This window comes from Prunus avium, chromosome 2 (assembly GCF_965620075.1).
Source record: "Prunus avium chromosome 2, drPruAviu1.hap1.1, whole genome shotgun sequence".
Classification (NCBI taxonomy): Eukaryota; Viridiplantae; Streptophyta; class Magnoliopsida; order Rosales; family Rosaceae; genus Prunus; species Prunus avium.
This window is the reverse complement of record NC_142285.1, coordinates 44173708-44191362: the sequence shown is the minus strand read 5'-3', so window position 1 is coordinate 44191362 and position 17655 is coordinate 44173708. Positions and strand designations below refer to the sequence as shown.

At 40.3% G+C, this 17655-nt stretch overlaps 4 protein-coding genes across 4 annotated transcripts; 2 read left to right on the top strand and 2 right to left on the bottom strand.

The window, feature by feature from the left end:
• Positions 1-379: 379 nt before the first annotated feature.
• DPB (Transcription factor DP) lies at positions 380-4186 on the bottom strand. Its single transcript, XM_021960518.2, has 9 exons — positions 3726-4186; positions 3184-3263; positions 2911-2954; positions 2392-2454; positions 2144-2290; positions 1979-2047; positions 1687-1785; positions 1215-1285; positions 380-973 (listed from the first exon to the last, which is right to left on the bottom strand). The coding sequence occupies exons 1-9, from the start codon at positions 3932-3934 to the stop codon at positions 727-729; spliced, it is 1029 nt and encodes a 342-aa protein (XP_021816210.1). The 5' UTR covers positions 3935-4186; the 3' UTR covers positions 380-726.
• A 334-nt stretch (positions 4187-4520) lies between these two features.
• On the top strand, positions 4521-10090 carry LOC148297089 (uncharacterized). Its single transcript, XM_088248718.1, has 3 exons — positions 4521-5880; positions 5970-7110; positions 7183-10090. Exons 1-3 carry the CDS (start codon positions 4521-4523, stop codon positions 10043-10045), a joined length of 5364 nt encoding a protein of 1787 aa, XP_088104844.1. The 3' UTR covers positions 10046-10090.
• A 2830-nt stretch (positions 10091-12920) lies between these two features.
• Positions 12921-15442, top strand: LOC110758562 (uncharacterized). The gene is made up of 8 exons (XM_021960448.2): positions 12921-13250; positions 13360-13468; positions 13587-13702; positions 13814-13936; positions 14046-14135; positions 14484-14632; positions 14713-14980; positions 15079-15442. Exons 1-8 carry the CDS (start codon positions 13026-13028, stop codon positions 15229-15231), a joined length of 1233 nt encoding a protein of 410 aa, XP_021816140.1. The 5' UTR covers positions 12921-13025; the 3' UTR covers positions 15232-15442.
• Positions 15443-15687: 245 nt separating this feature from the next.
• Positions 15688-16674, bottom strand: LOC110758595 (uncharacterized). The gene is made up of 4 exons (XM_021960496.2): positions 16444-16674; positions 16221-16287; positions 15985-16077; positions 15688-15881 (listed from the first exon to the last, which is right to left on the bottom strand). The coding sequence occupies exons 1-4, from the start codon at positions 16603-16605 to the stop codon at positions 15802-15804; spliced, it is 402 nt and encodes a 133-aa protein (XP_021816188.1). The 5' UTR covers positions 16606-16674; the 3' UTR covers positions 15688-15801.
• Positions 16675-17655: the final 981 nt, after the last annotated feature.

Genomic DNA, 17655 nt, shown 5'->3' with positions numbered 1-17655 from the left:
GAATATATGTATGTATAAAAAAAAAAAAATATCAGTACAGTATTTGCGTCGTCTGTTCAGTTGAACTTCATTCTTGAGACAGAGAGAGAGAGAGAGAGAGAGAGAGAGAGTGTCACGTCGTATGTTTATCTTTCTAACTAAACTGTTTGTTTGATTGTTCTTTTTTTAAGTTCAAGAATTGGTTTGGCTGAAAATGGAAAAACGTAAACGAAAACCCGGCAGGACGCCCATCATTAGTCGTCATCTGGAAACCACCATATCATATGAATATGTGGGGACTCTCAAAACAAAACAGGAAAACAATCAAACGCTGGTAGTGGAAGACAATAGTGACTGACAGACAGAAAATAAGCAATAATTGGCAAAATGCAAGACGCCGTACAGAAGAAACTGTCGAATTCATTGTATGATTCTATTTGTAGTTGGACAATTCTCTTCACACTACATAATCCACTTTGATTTCTACTACAACGGAGGCCCCTATAAACCGTAAAGTCAAAAAAAGAATTGGATGAAAATTACAATAGCACATATTGGACATGCACAGCAAAACATTTGAAATAGCAAACCTCCTCCCCCAAGTATCAAAGCAACCAACAAGACTCATCTGCTTATAACCTAAACTACATCCAACTTATGACAATATCTAATGACGGACGGTAAACATGAGGTGAGGGACCTATTAACTTCCGGCAAACTACTCTCCACAATATACACATGCTAACATTATTGTCCGTGGTGCTCATGCTTCACACGTGCTTTTAGTATTCCGGGAATAGGCGGCGAGGTGGGAGGCCTAACTGGTGTGTTTAACAGTGAAGGAAGAGGGATCTGTGGCTGATACATGCCTGACATGCTACAACCTTCTCCTCCATCTGCAGTTAAATTTTGTGTCCCGTCATCAGCCTGTGGCCTTTCACAAAATTTCATTGCCTTCAAAACATAATTGTCATCATGGAGCTCAAATGGGGTGCTGCAAGCAAAATCAAAAGATCAGAAAAAGGTTGAAACCAATTTTTTTTTAAGTTTTGGAGAAATTATGATCCAAAAATTGCTTATTGAGCTATCACACAGAGTTGATCACATTAACAGCCCCTTTGGACTCAAGTATTGTACTACTAGTGGCTACTATCTCTACTTGTGTCCCCAGCAGACAATGGTGTAAAGATGTTACTACCAACTATCATGTCGCTCAACATAAGAATGAAAGTTACCTATTGAAGTCAAAATGCACCAGCTGCATATCTTCTGATATTTCCACCTCAACAGTTGCATGAGGGCGAGTCTATGGTATCCGCATGTCAGGAACAACAGAGGTAACAAAGAATCAGATAACAATAAACTGGCCAAAAGGAACCCTGAAAGAAAACTAATCATGTAAAGCTGATCATATGCTTCTTGTTATATAGAAAGGGGTTGAAAGATGGCTGTTAGTTGCTATACAATGCAGTAGTAACTTATATCTTGTATCCAGCAGAAGGTCTACATGTCTCATATCACAAATCATACATAATTTATTTCTCGAGTCAAGCTGAATAACAAGTGTCCCCGGCACCAACCAAATCATACCAACCCTTCAAATACAAACCGTTTTATTTTCATGCATCGTAACTTTAAAGAGTACTGTATTCTAATCTGTTTCTCAGAATGCACAGATGCAAGGGAAACATTGAGAAGAAAACGTACCTGCACAAGAATGAAAGGTAAAGCCACACCCCCGCTGAGCGCATCTCCAGAGTGGTATAATTGCTCATTCCGTTGTATCAGGTTTTGAAGGCCTACGTACTGATAAAAGAGAAAAGAAGTTAATGTATGCAGACACTGATCATGAGCATGGCATCATGTTCAGACATGTTTTCCCTGAACTATACTAGATTATTAATAATTAATAATTATAGTCCTCAAATCAAGCACATGCAAAAACCTAAACCGTGCCAAAGTTATGTAGCATGGATTAATAGACAATAGCTATTCATACTTGTTCCTCCAGCTCTTGCAGATATGACGCTTTCTTTTCAATCCTATTCCTCAGTCCCAGGCGCTCAGTCTGCATTTAATACATGTATAACTAGTTGTATAAGCTCAAAACTGGTCCAGGAATCCACTTAATATACAACACATAAAATATGAACTGTAATCAGACCTTCAGTTCTTCAATATCATTCAGGCTTGTACGAGGCAAACCCTTCCATTGTATTTCTTTTTTATCTTTGGATATAATATCCATTGCCATAAGAACATTCAGGGCATCATATACTCTTCGCCTGATGTTTTTCTCGTCATATTGTTGCTGCCAAATAAAATTCAACACAAAGAAAAAAGGATTTTATTAGCAAGTTCCATTCCAATTTTTCCCAGAAGACTGCAGATATATCAGCCTAGTTATCAAACCTGATCAGGGGATGTAACACCATTGCTAGGGTCAGCGAACTCTGCTACAAGTTCATCCGCAACCTGGATAGTACTTTAAACTCTTAGGTTTACGACTATAATTAAAATTGGTTGGTGAACCATGAAAAATGAAATATGATAAACACTTCAACAAGAAAATAGTGATAAAAAAGGGCCAAAGGAACAGTTGTTTACATGCAGATCTTGAGAAACGCTATTTTCTGATCTGTTGCATTTAAACCACATCACAACACTCTTATAATGCTAACACACTGCCTAATGAGTCCCCTTGCTCCAACTTTATCACCATTATTCCGAAAACAAGCATTTGATAAATTACTCCCACGAAAAAACAACATGGCTTTTAAATGATGTTGACACTTAAAGTGACCTCTGAGATTATACCATCCTCGGTAGCAATAAGGTCATGCATTTGAACCAAGGACTTCACAAAAATTAGAACTTGGAATAAGAACAAGAAATACAAACAATAAAAGTGACTTCAAGAAACCACCTAACCTCATTATAGGTGGTTCTTCCCTTGCTCTCCACTTTCTCGCACACTGAGCACAAGCAACAAAGAATCAACATATAATCAGAGGAGCAAGTATAGGGGCATGAACAGAACAAATAACGGTGTCCATCCAAGAGAGCACAAGCCAAAATTCATTATAAAGAATACAATGCTCACTTAAAACAATTCATAGGTTGCAAAAATAAACCACCTTTTTGGAAGAAAAAATACAATGTAAATGTAAATAAGGTAAGATTAGACAGCGTTCAATACAAAACCTTTCATGCTAAATTGGCGTAGTCCTCTTCCACTCTTATCGCCTGCTACAGCCCGTTGACCTCTCTTTTTCTTCTTGCTACTGTTTAAAGCAATAATCATTTAGGAAGATTAAAGAAATTAAAGAAGTGCTGTGAAAGAATAAGGGCCAAATTCTTGTTCGCTAGAATCAACCTCCATTGTCAAACAAAAGTTGTACAAAAATGATGTGCACCATTATGATTAAAAAGGTGCAGTTAAACCATAACTTAGCAGCATAAAGTAGAGTGCTTGTTAACTCAATCTATTGGTGATGAATAAGCCGAAATCAGAACGTTGAAACTAAACAATGTGGATGAATTACGTGCACATAGATAAATGTATGTAGATATGAATATAAACAGAGGGCTCAAATAAAACTATGAAATATACAACCCAAATAAAAGGCATGACAAATTTCGTGCCCTAAGGTCTGAATGAGAAAGCGAGAAGCAAAATCAGGAAAATAGGAAGGCAAAGAAAACAAAGGGTGGGGGGTTGATTAGGGAAGAGATGAGTGACTAACCCAACGGCGCCTTGGGAGCCAGCATCGTCGCCGTGAACGTCGGGATGGTTCAATCTGAGAAAATTGGTGTCGCCGGCGGGTGTGGCCATGGTCTGCTCACTGCGGCTGGATGGAGAGCCCACGCTGCCGCTCATGGACACCGACTGACCCGCCATGTCGTCGTCGACGTCTGCTCGCTCTCGGCTCGGTTGCTGGGACCTTGTCCCCATCCTAATTCCTACCGCACCACAATCTGTAACAATCTGTCTTAACCTGTATTGTGTAGGGGACCAAAACAATCTTTTTGCTTCAAATTGATTCTTGGAGTTGATTGAATTCAGCTCAACTGAGAGTCTTTGCAGTTTTTGCCTGTTTCTCTTGATCCTTGTTCAAACCTCTTTACAACTTTACAACAAGAGGAAGAAGGAAGAAGAAAGTGAATTCTTCAATCAGTCCCAGTCCAAAGATACCCCTAACCACATGCCCAACTAAACTCTACTATATGTAATTTTCTTTTTCTTTTTTCTTTTGCCTCGTTTTTATTTTATTTTTTTATAACAATTATTCTCTATTAAAACTTAAAAAGAAAAAGTTCAATGCTAAATTTTTCTGTATTTTTAGTTTTTTACTCACTAATCAGTAAAATAATAATAACAAAATTTTAGTAGATAAGACGCTTTATTTCCAAAATTTAAAAAGAAAAGAAAATAATTAAAGTAAAAAAGAAAAAGAGTAACCGAATACATCAACGATGATGAAGATGTGCTGATCTCTAGAGGAGACCGGGGCCCAAGTATAAAATTTTCTGAAAGAGCAATGTCTCGCCTCTGTAAACCTTGGCAAAATGCCTTAATTATTAAGTTGCTGGGCCGCTCCCATACTTATAATTATATGCTAACGAAACTACAGCAGAAATGGAGCCTTAAGGGTGGATGGAAACTAGTCGACCTGGTGAATGATTACTTTGTTGTCAGATTCGATTTGGAGGAGGATCTCAACTTCGTACTCACGGGAGGACCTTGGATTATTGCAGGTCAGTATTTGATTATGCAAAAGTGGGTACCTGGATTTTGTCCTGCTACTGCAAAAATTACCAGAATGGCTGCATGGATCAGAGTCTCTGCCATCCAGTTAGAATGCTTTGATGTGTGGGCACTTAAGAGAATTGGGAACCTGCTGGGGAAGCTTCTAAAAATTGACACCCTTACCACTTCTCAAAATCGTGGTAAGTTTGCTCGTCTTTGCATTGAGTTGGACTTATCTAAACCACTTGAGGCGTTCTTACAAATTAATAATGTCTGGTACAATATCGAATACGAAGGGCTTCCAGATATATGTTTCTTGTGTGGGAAATATGGTCACAGTAGGATTAATTGCGACTTGACAAACAGACCTGCCTCAGACATTTCTGGTGAAATGCACAATACAAATAAGGCTATTCCTCATGGCAATGACTCTGCCATGGGCAATGATACTGAAATGGGCAATGAGAAGGATGTCTTGGTCAGTGATGGCCTACGGGGCCCCTGGATGATTGTAACCCCAAGGAGGAGAATTAGAAATGGAGGAAAGGATTGGAATGGTAAACTGAATCCTACTGGTTCAAGATTTGATGCTCTAAGGCATGAGGGGGAGAGCTCGGGCGAGAAGGATGCAAATGGGATTGAATCTGTTGACCAAACAAACTTGGGACAAGCTGATATAATTAAGACGGTTGCTGGTACTGGGCAGAAAGTATGGACCAAATCCAAGGCGAAAAAAGGCAGCAACAACATGGCTCTGCATGACATTTCTAACCAGATCTCAAAGGAGAAAGTGACTTTGAGGGACAGTGCTAAAAAGACAGGTGGTTACAACAATTTTAGTCCTGGGAAGATGACAGGGAAGGTGCTCCCTGAGGGAAAAAAGATTTTTAACCAGGTTTCTGTCAATGACCAGTTGAATAACTGGATTAATGGTCAGATTGGGTATGATAAGCAGGGATTATATGTCTTTGGGCACCAACCTCCTAATATTGTGAATAATGTTAGGACACCAGAAGAGGAGGCTACCACTACTATTGACACTGATCCAATAGCGGAAGGTTCAGCCCCAGCAGAGTTGATGGACCTTGCAGAAGGCCAAGTTCAAAACCAAACTGGAGAACTAGCTGATAGTACCTTTAAGTTTTCTAAAGGTATGACCGTTGTTTCCAAGGTATAGCCTTGTCGCTGACAGTTCCCTTTTTGTCTGTCTTTATGAATATTTTATGCTGGAATGTTAGAGGTGCTGCTTGCGCCAAATTTAAAGCTACGATGTTGGAATTAATTAAAACCCATCGCATGGATATTCTTTTTCTGTGTGAGCCTCGGATTAGTGGAAAAAAAGCTCTGTCTGTTGTGAAGTCATTGGGATTCCCCTGCTATGAAATTGTTGAAGCTAATGGTTTCTCTGGAGGTTTATGGTTATTATGGAATGATGCCAAAGTCTGTGTTGATGTTATTGGTACAACTGACCAAGCCATCACTATTTGTGCCTCTTGGCCTGGTCAAACGCCTTGGTTATTCTCTGCTGTTTATGCGAATCCTTGTGCAAAGAAGAGAGATCAACTGTGGGAGTATCTTCAGTTTGTGGCTGGCTGTCACCAAATGCCTTGGCTACTTGCTGGGGACTTCAATGAAATGCTGCATATAGATGATAAATTAGGGGGAGTGCCCCATAATAGATTAAAAGGTTTTAAGAGCTGGGTCGATGGTAATGGTATGGTTGATTTGGGATTCATCGGTCCTAAGTTTACTTGGACCAATAAGCGGATTTTTGAAAGACTTGATAGGGCAGTGTGTAACTTACAGTGGAGAAGTTTGTTTGCTGAAGCTCATGTCAAACACCTACCTAGAACTAAGTCTGACCATAATCCTATTAAGGTTTGCTTGCAGTCTGGCTTCACCCCCTCTCTAGCTCACAGGCCGTTTAGATTCGAAGCTATGTGGTTGAAGCATGAGGGTTTTAAAGAGTTTATTATCCAACAATGGTCTCATCTTTCAGGTTCTTTTGTGGCAAAGGCTCGTGGTCTAATTGATCCTCTCAAGCAGTGGAACTCCAATGTTTTTGGTCATCTAAAGAAAAGGAAAGCTAGACTTCTAGCTCGAATTGATGGAATTCAGAAATCTCTCTGTTTGGGGCCTAACAGATTTTTGAATAACCTGGAAGTCGCTCTTGTGGAGGAGTTTAACAAGTTGCTGGATCAGGAAGCTACTTTTTGGCATCAAAAGTCTAGAATCAAATGGATTCAAGAAGGGGATAGAAATACTAATTTCTTCCACCTGTCTACTATTATTCGAAGAAGAATGAACAAAATTGAGAGGTTGAAGAACGAGCATGGTGAGTGGGTCGAAGAGGCCAGCGCAATCAAAGCTTTAGCTGTCAGGTACTTCTCCTCCTTGTTCTCTCATTCTCAAGTGCTGCATACTAATTTTGATTTTCCCAATCTTTTCCCTAGCATTGATCCAAGCGATCTTAGTATGCTGCATAAAAGCATTGATATTGTGGATGTGAAGGAAAGTCTATTCAACATTGGTAGTCTGAAAGCTCCTGGTGTGGACGGTTTTCCAGCAGCTTTTTACCAAACTCAATGGAATCTTTGGGCTGTTGAGATTGTGGATTTGATCCGTAAAGCTATGATTGATTGTATTGTGCCAACTGGCCTCAATGATACCTTGATTACCCTGATTCCAAAAGTGGACAGCCCCCATTCTATGTTGCAATTTAGACCAATTAGTCTCTGTTGCACTCTGTATAAAGTTATCTCCAAAATCATTGTTGCCCGGCTCAGACCTTTAATGCCTAAGCTTATCAGCCCAAATCAGGTCAGCTTTGTGCCTGGGAGACATATAACTGACAACATTGTTATCGCGCAAGAACTTATGCATAAATTCAAAGCTTCTAAAGGGAAAAAAGGGTTCATTGCTTGGAAGATTGATTTGTCCAAGGCCTATGACAGGTTGAATTGGAGCTTTATTAATTATGTGCTGAATGAAGTGGGTTTACCTCCCAATCTTACTAAGCTTATCATGGATTGTATCTCTACTGTGAATTACCAAGTTTGTGTGAATGGTGAACTAACTGAAGCATTCAAACCTAGTAATGGTATCAGACAAGGAGATCCTCTATCTCCTTACTTATTTGTTCTGTGCATTGAGAAACTCTCTCACATTATATTCGATGCTGTCAGAAGGAAAATTTGGAACCCGGTCAAGTCCTCTCAGTCAGGGGTATCGATTTCTCACTTGTTTTTTGCAGATGATTTAATTTTATTTGCTGAAGCCAGTCCTAAGCAAGCCCGAGTTATGAAGAACAGCCTGGATTCCTTCTGCCAAATGTCTGGTCAGACGGTGAATTTTGACAAGTCTGCCATCTATTGCTCCCCCAACACTGGTACTGCTATTGCCAAAGAAATAAGCTATATATGTGGGTCCCCCCTAACTGATAATCTGGGTATTTATCTGGGGATGCCACTTTTACACTCTCGGGTGACTAGACAAACTCACAAAAGACTGGTGGATAAAGTTTACAAGAGGCTAGCGTCTTGGAAAGGTAAACTCCTATCTCTTGCTGGCAGAGCTACCATGATTCAAGCTGTCACGGCTGCAATCCCCATTTATGCTATGCAAACTGCTAAGCTTCCTGCTAGCATTTGCAAGGACTTAGATCGTGTTAATAGGAACTTCTTCTGGGGAGGAAGTGGGAAAAATCAGAAGGTGCACCTTTGCCAATGGGATTTGGCTTGTACACCCAAAAGGAAAGGTGGCATGGGCTTTAAACGAACCTCTGATATGAACCAAGCTTTATTGGCCAAAAATAGCTGGAGATTGCACTGCAAAGACCAAGGGCTATGGGCCAAAATCTTTGAAGATAAGTATCTGAAAGGGAAGTCCATCCTGGACAGCTCTTTGAAGGGTAAAAAAGGTGGCTCATCTACCTGGAAGGGGATTTTACATGGCTCCGACCTCATTAAAAAAGGGTTGAAGTGGAGAATTGGCAATGGAGTTACTGTTAAGTTTTGGAAGGACCATTGGATCACTGATCGTCCTCTAATACATCATGAGGAAACTCTGTACTCTGAAACTGTGGACTATACTGTGGCTAACTTTGCTCATGATGGTTGGTGGGATATTGGGAAGCTTCGGGATATGCTTAATGAGCAGCTTGTTCAGCAGATTATTAGCTCTCCTGTTGGCTTCAATAGCAGCTTACAAGACACTCAAATTTGGAACCCGACAGCTGATGAGATTTTTACAGTTAAATCTGCCTATGATCTGTTATTTGCTGAGATGAGTGAGGTTGATCTGTTTTGGCTAAGCATGTGGAAATTGAAAATTCCCCCTAAATTGAAAATCTTTGCTTGGTTGTTGTACCAGGGTAAAATCCTATCTAATGAGCAGAGAGCAAAAAGGCACCTTACTCAGGACCCTTCCTGTATGATCTGTGGTTGGCTCTCTGAATCTGTCCTCCATATCCTTAGAGATTGCTCTAGATCTAAAGATATTTGGAAGGCTGTGTCTCCCTCCCTACATAGGACCCAATTCTTCCAATCTGAGTTAAAACCATGGCTAGCTGCAAATCTTCTCTCTAAACGTGGTTGGAGGGGTGGAATACCTTGGAGCTTGGTATTCATCTATACTTGCTGGCACATCTGGAAATGGAGGAACAATTATGTGTTTAACGAGGAGGAAGAGCTGCCCTTCGAACCTCAGAACCTTATCTTGGCTAATGCCAATGAATGGTTCACAAATGCCTTTGCTACCAATTCCAAGATTACCAAAGTTCCTGTCTACCTGGTGTGGGAACCTCCAGACTTTGGTTTTTTTAAACTAAATGTCGACGGCTCTCGGAAATCTGCTACTGGTGATATTGGTGCTGGTGGTGTTATTCGCAACTCTGATGGGGATTGGATTGCTGGATTTGCAGCCAACTTAGGCAAGGGTCAGATCCTTGATGCAGAGACTTGGGGGCTGGTTTTTGGGCTTAAACTTGCAGTTGATCGTGGGATCTCTAACCTCATTGTGGAAATGGATTCAGCAACTACTATACAGCTTATTCAAGCTCCTGATTACAGTAATTTCCACCCCCTTGCTGGTGTGATTTGCAGCTGTAAGGATTACATGGGGAAAATTAATAATTGTGTTGTCAGACACATTTATCGTGAGAAAAATTGCGTTGCCGACTGCTTAGCTAAGTCAAGTTACAATGTAGAGCTGGGAGTTCATCTCTTTGATAATGCCCCTGAGTGGGTGAGATCAACTCTTGCAGATGATAGTGCTGGGGTTCACAGAACCCGCCTAGTTTGTATTGATTTGTTTTAGTTGTTGTTCCTGGGGCTTGGCCCCCCTATCTCACCAAAAAAAAAAAGATATACCTACCAACACCAAAACGTTAACATCTTAATTCGAATAAATGTTTGCAGAGAGGCAGGTGATTAATTGTTAAGGGCTTATTTATGTACATACCCCCTGTGCTTTCAAATTTGTCTCAAATTACCACCTGTACTTTGAAACGTCTCAAAATACCCCCTACATTTTTAAAAACGGTCTCACGTTACCCGTTCCGTCAATATTATAAACGTTCCGTTACGTGATTTGGGCCCCACTTCGTTTCAATCTCTTAACATTGGAGAATAAGGGTTTTCGAGTTTCAGAAGAGGGGAAATGGGGTATTTGGGTGAGAAGGAAATTTGGAGAAGAAGGCTAAGACTTATCAAAATCTGAGATGGGTTCTATTGTGGGAGAATCTGGAAAAGTGTCTTCCCCCAGACGATTTCATCCGCAGTATCAGAAAAGGACAATGGCTTAAAACAGAATCTCATGGTTACAGGTAGGGATGGCAAAAATCCCCGCGGGGACGGGTCCCCGACCCTAACGGGGGGAGATTTCGGGGCCAAACGGGTATCGGGTACGGGGATCCCCGAACTTGAAAAATCCCCGACGGGTATGGGGAGGGGATGGTATTGGCGTCCCCATCCCCGAACCCGACCCGAAAATATATATGTTTATATTTCAATAAATAAATATATAATTATAATATTTATGTTTAACCCTAAGTTAACCTCCCTCTCCTAATTCTTCCTAATCTTCTCTGGATTTTCATATTGATGTGATTTTGAATAGTTGAGTTGAACTTTATAGTTAATTTGAATGTGTTGAATGATAATTTAATATAAAACTTAATGTTAAAATGTATGATAATATTTTTTATGCAAAAAAATCGGGGATTCGGGCCGGGTATGGGGGATAGTCCCCCGACGGGGACGGGGACGGGGACGGGGATTCCCCGAAACCTATTAAACGGGGATTGGTTCGGGGATGGGGGCGGGAATGGAGAGCGGGGACGGGGATGGTATTGTCATACCCGGCCCCTACCCGGCCCGTTGCCATCCCTAGTTACAGGTCTCCAGATGGATCTGTCTTGTTTGACCAAGAGTGGATAATTGCATCCAAAATTAGTGACATTCCCTTCATTGATCGGGAGGTATACAGTGGAGAAATCCTTGATTTCAAAACAGAACTTGAGTTGCTTGGTGTGGTTGTCTCGTTCAACAAAAATTACCAGCTTGTTGTCGACCACCTAAAGTCATCGTCATGCTTAACTTCTCTGACACCTGAGGCTGTTCTACTAATGCTGCAAATTATGCACATTTCAATTTCATCCAATAAGATTGTCGAAGCACTGAGAGGAAAAAAAATGCCCGAAGACAAATAATGGTTACAAGTCTCCAAGTGAATGTCGCTTGTTTCACCCTGAATGGGGTTGCCTTCTTCAGGTCTTTAGTGGTGTCCCATTGATTGATCATAATTTGTATGGAACCATCATGAGTTGAGAAAGATAGGGGTGGTCGTTGATTTTGAAGAGGCTGCAAAAGTATTTGCTCACCATTTCCAGCAGGCTTCCATCATCAAAGAAAATGTTTTATCATTTCTGTCATGTTACAGAAAGATGGAGGGAACTCCTTTTAAATTTCATGCTGATCTTAAGAGCTGCATTTGCGAAGAAAAGTGGCTGCGTACTCACCTTAGTGATTATAGATCTCCAAGAGAGTGCATTCTGTTTTGTTCTGATTGGGAATCTATCTCTCCCATATGCCTTCTCCCTTTTATTGACGATTCTGACACTTGTTATGGCAAGAGCATTCATGAATATAAGCAAAAGCTGAAGAGCTTGGGGGTTGTTGTGGAATTCAAGAATGGGGTCAAGTTTGTGCCTTCTTGTCTTTATCTTCCCCAGAATCCGATTAGCATTTCTCAAGAAAATGCACTTGCTTTGCTAGACTGCATACATGTTTTATTGCAGGAGAAAGATAACTCCTTTCCTGATGTGTTCCTGAAGAAAGTTTCTCAGGCATGGCTGAAGACTCATGATGGTTACAGGCCTCCGAGCAAGTGCTTGTTGTTTGATTCCAAGTTTGGTGAGTATCTAAAGCAAACTAATGGCCCTTTCATTGATGAAGAATTTTATGATTATGAAATTACAACATACAGAGAAAAGCTCTGTGCAATAAAGGTGATTGTTGAAGTGGACAAAGGATGTCCCTTGATTGCCAGCCAGCTTGCTCGTCATGACGAATTGTCCACTTTTGTTCGAGTATATAGTTAGTTGAGTGAGTTTAAGTGGGAGCCGAATAGCAAGGCTGACAAAAAGATCGAAAGGAAAATCAGAATGGAGAGTGGGTTAATCCAGAAGAGTGTGTTTTATAAGGATGAGCTGTTTGGCATGCAGTTGACTGTTCTGGAGAAACACTTTGAGCATAACCTACTCGGGCTCTTCTCTAGTGCTTACAAGGTAAAGTCCCGTCCGTCAATTGATGACTACTGCAAGCTCTGGAAGACACTTCTCCATATTCTCCCACAATCGAACCCCGCCTCAGATTTTGATAAGCCCTAACCTTCTTCTCCAAATTTCCCCTTCTCACCCAAATACCCCCTTTCCCCTCTTCTGAAACTTGAAAACCCTAATTCTCCAATATTAAGAGATTGAAACGAAATGGGGCTTAAAGTACGTAACGGAACGTTTATAATATTGACGGAACGGGTAACGTGAGACTGTTTTTAAAAGTATATGGGGTATTTTGAGACATTTCAAAGTACATGTGGTAATCTGAGACAAGTTTGAAAGAATAGGGGGCATGTACATAAATAAGCCATTGTTAATTCCCGCGTGCCAAGTGCATTAAGACATTAATTAACAAAGTAGCGTAGGTCGAGTTCCGTTAGCCCAAAAAAAGGAGCGTAGTTGAGTCCCGGCCGCCAAAACGACAGCGTAAAAAGGAACTACTGAAAACTGCTTATCTCGATGGCTGGGTCCACCTCGACCGGCGGGAGCGGCCCGTCGAATCCTCCCAAAATCCTACTAGCAAAGCCGGGAGTGGTGACGGGGGCTCCGGTGGCGGGTAAATTCGGCCGCGGCGGTACTGGGGATGAGTATACGACGTCGCTTCGGTCCCGTCTCCCTTCTTCTATCGGATCCCTCAACCTCCTCTCTGATTCCTGGGACTTCCACATAGACCGCTTCCTCCCGGTAACAATGAAACCAATTTCACATTCTCATAAATAAAAAAGTCGACTCTTTGTTCATTATATATTATTGGTATTTATGAATTTACAGCGAGTTGTGGCTGAAATTGCAGTTTTTGACTGAGAACACGGAGTTTACGGTGGTGGGGGTGATTGGTCCGCCTGGGGTGGGCAAGTCCACGATTATGAACGAGCTTTATGGCTTCGATGCGACCTCACCTGGTACTTCTCACTCTCCTTCTATTTCCTAATGTCTTTGCTTTTGGTGCTCTGCTTTGTGTATGTTTTTTTGTTTCTCTGAAACTGCATTTTGATATTGATAAAAGAAATTGAATTGCAGGAATGTTACCCCCATTTGCTATAGAGACGGAAGAGGGTAAAGCCATGGCAAGGCATTGTAGCATGGGCATTGAACCCAGGGTTTCTGCTGAACGCCTTATACTTCTTGATACCCAGGTTCTTCCTCTTTTTATACCTAGCTTGTTCTAGTCTAGAATTCAATCTGAAATATCGTATTTATGTAAATGAGTTACTGAGTATGATCAAGTCTCCTCTTTTCACTGCCAGCCTGTTTTTAGCCCTTCTGTTTTAGCTGAGATGATGAGACCGGATGGCTCGTCCACCGTTCCTGTTCTAACTACTGCTGAATCTTTATCTGCTGAGTTAGCTCATGAACTTATGGGTATTCAGGTAACTACAAACACAAAATAATAGAGATCTTATGTATTTATTCGTTATAGGATGGACGTTTAATCAACTTATCCTTTTATTTTCTGGGTGCTGCAAGCAATTCTTCTAGCTTGGTGTTCTTCTGACCTCCATCTGTCACATTTTGCTGGTTATATCAGAGGGAGTTCATGATCATAGTACGTGGCGTTTGATGTCCACGGTATTTTCTGTCATCTTCATTATGACTTGTTACATTTCAATCTGTTTTTTAATACAATTATTTCCAAGCAAGTTGTTTCTGTTAGATCCACCTTTTAATTTTCTTCACTCACTTCCTAATTTTCATTTGAAACTTTCTGATACTCCAATATTTATTTCACTGTAAAGAAATCCTTCATCCTGTATTAATTGAATGTAATCTGCATGCGGAAGCTTTGAAACCACGTTCCCTCAAAGTTCTAAGTTGTCATGTTGGTTTCTTCTGTTTTTTCTCTTTCAATTATAAGAAATTTCATAAAATCCGTGCATGACATTTTCTGAGCCCTGGGATTATGTTTTCCGACTGCAGGTTGACCTATTGAAACATGGCATACCTGATCCATCTTCACCAACCCTTTCCAATTCTCTGAGCTCTAATATAGGGCCTGAAAAAGATAGCAGAGATAAAGCTCATGAAGGTGGAGAATATATGGCTACGCCAGTTTTTGTGCACACCAAGTGAGTAAACTTTAAATACTGTTCCTCTTGAATTAAAGTGACAATGTAATAATACAAGATTGTGTTCTTACTGTTAATAGACTACGGGACCATGATCTTAGTCCACATAATATTGTGCAACTGAGGAAGGCACTTGCACAATATGTCAGCACCTCTTCTTTCATGAGACCAGAAAATGGAAATATGTCCACAAGTCGTGATCCAGATTCTATGGCTCCTGGTACTCAAAGTCGCCATCCAGATTCTTTAGTGCCAAGTTTGTTTGTAATCCCAAAAAAGAATAAAGAGGACTCCCCGGGAGATCAGTATGAAAGTTATACCTCTATGCTATGGAAATTGCGGGATAAGGTCTCTCTCTCTCTCTCTCTCTCTCTCTCTCTCTCTCCCCGGAAATTTAGATGCATTCCATAACACCAGCTGTAAGAATATTTCATCGCTTTATTCAGGTTTTATCCATGAATTCTCCTCCTTTTGGAAGGACTGTGAGTGAACGTGAATGGTTGAAGAATTCTGCCAAGATATGGGAATTGGTGAAGAACTCCCCTATCATTGCAGAATACAGCAGAACACTTCAAAGTTGTGGAATGTTTAGGAGATAGACAGCTCCAATGGCTTTGCTTGCCTCTCTCAATTCTCAAGGACATACAATGTTTGTTTGGTCGATTAATTAGTCATAGGCTAGCATGCTTCTAACTTTTGTTATCTATCTCCTTAAGCACTGGTGTCTGGTTTAGTCCTTGTGAAGGAAATTGATACTAAGAATTATTTGATGTTTTTTTTTAATGGAACAGATTCGATGATGATTTAGTACTCCCGTTTTCCTTTTCTTGCTTGGTGGTTTGTGCTTTTTTATATTTATTCATGGTAATGCAAGGCCAAAAATGAATATGGAATAACAAGAATTGCATTAAATTGCGCCAAAAATAAATAAAATCCATTCCAATTTGGTGAACATTAACTTTGAACTAGTAGAATTAACCCCTCAACAAAAAGAAAATTGGGGGATGATAGGGCATAATGATTTTATACTTGAAATGAAAAGTGCAGCACCCAGATGGCAAATTTCCGTCTAAAACTCTAATTTCCGATTAATTATAAAAAATAAAAATAAAAACAGTACATGGGTACAGTGTTTGCAAGTTATCTCATAAGCTAGACAACAGAACGGGCTACTCTAGCATTGCATTTGCATCCAGTGAAGCTTCAGCAGTAGCAGCAGGCTTTGAAGAAGATTTTCCTTTGTTCCTACCTGTCCATTGAGAAAAAAAGAAGAAGAAGAAGTTAGAAATGAACATGACATTTAAAGCCAACAACATATGATATGAACTAAACTGAGTGGTAAGGTAAGGTACCTTTGCGCTTTAGTTGTTTAAGCTTGAGGCCCTTCTTCATGGGAAACTTTGAACAAGTTTTCTTGGTGTCTGTAGATTCTTCTCCACCTCCACCTACAAAACAAACAAACTTACATCAGCTTCTTGCCTTTGCCTTCAAATTGAAATGCAGACAACCTTTGTTTGTTTATATTATAACAATGTTTAAATTTAAAAAGAAACAAGTCACATAAATTATTGAAACAAATCGGAGGTACCATCAGCAGCAGCCATTTCGACGTCTTGTATAGTTATTAGGCCCTTTTGCACAGCCTCGTTCTGATCCTGAAATCAAATTATTAATCACACAATTCAACAAATATAAATATGGTAATTCAATTTCAGACTGATTTTGATGGACCAAGCAGGCACCAATACCAATACCAATACCAAATACCAAATACAAGTTATAAAAGTGTTTATTCACTGAAACAAACGTACTCTACGCCATTTTTTTAAGAGCTTGCGCTTGCGCTTGCCGGAGATAGAGAGGGGCTGGGGCTTGTTCTTCAGCTTCCCAGTGGATGGGTCTCCGTGAACTGCTCTCTTCCTCTCTGCTTTCTGCGCTCTCTTCCTCTTCTGCACCTCGTTGAACTTGGCCATCTCTTTTCTTCTCTTCTCTTTCTCTCCTTCCTTCCTTCCTGCCTATTAAAACCCTAGCAATCCTCCTCCTTTCCAAATTCCAACTAAATTAAACACTTCCTTCCTTCCTTGCCCAAGGTTCTGCGACGGACCCAGCCCAATATAAAAAAAGACGAAGCGAATTCCGGAGCCGAAGGCCCATACAAGTTTGGGCCCAAGAATTATTGAACACCAACAACCACACGTGATCATTTCAGATTTACGCTTTGTGTGATTATATCAGTATATTTCCCAAAATTCTTTGTACGAACGGCGCCGTTTTGCTTTGTAAAACCTAAAAATTCAGAGACAGGAGACGGTGTCGTTTATTTGAAAAAAAAAAATTCCCCAAATTATAAAATTAGTTCCATCTTCTTCACGCTAAAATTCTGGCGCCAAAAAGTAAAAGAAAACGCCTCCGTAGCCTTTACCCTTTTTGCTCAAGTACCTCCATAGCCACCACATTTCACCGACCTCCATATCCACCGCATTTCACCGACCTACATATCCACCGAACCGTCTCAGACCCCATAACCACGCCTGACGATCACAACCTCAATCTCTATATCTCTCTCTTTCAATGGCGGAAGTGGGTTGGGAAGATATCCAGGTATCGCCTAATCAAGAATTTGATGCTATAAAGATTGGCCAGAGGCTCTCTTGCATGCTTTCAGATATATTTAGGGGTGAGCATCGGTTCGAAACCAATGGTTTTTTACCAATCCAATCCAATCCAATCTTCTATTGGATTACAAATTTTACAATCCAATCCAATGTATTTGGATGTCAGGATCCAATCCAATCCGATCCAATGTACATTGGATTGGATTGGATTGGATGATCGGTTTGTATGAAAAATTAATTATGATAAAAAAAACTTCATAATCTTTCATAACATTTAATTCAAAATTCAATATGATGAAAGATATGACATAAATATATTAATTTTTAATATAAATTAATATAATATTATATTTAATATGTTAACGTTTTGATTTTTTCGAAAGTAAGATTAATATATTAGTGAGAAAC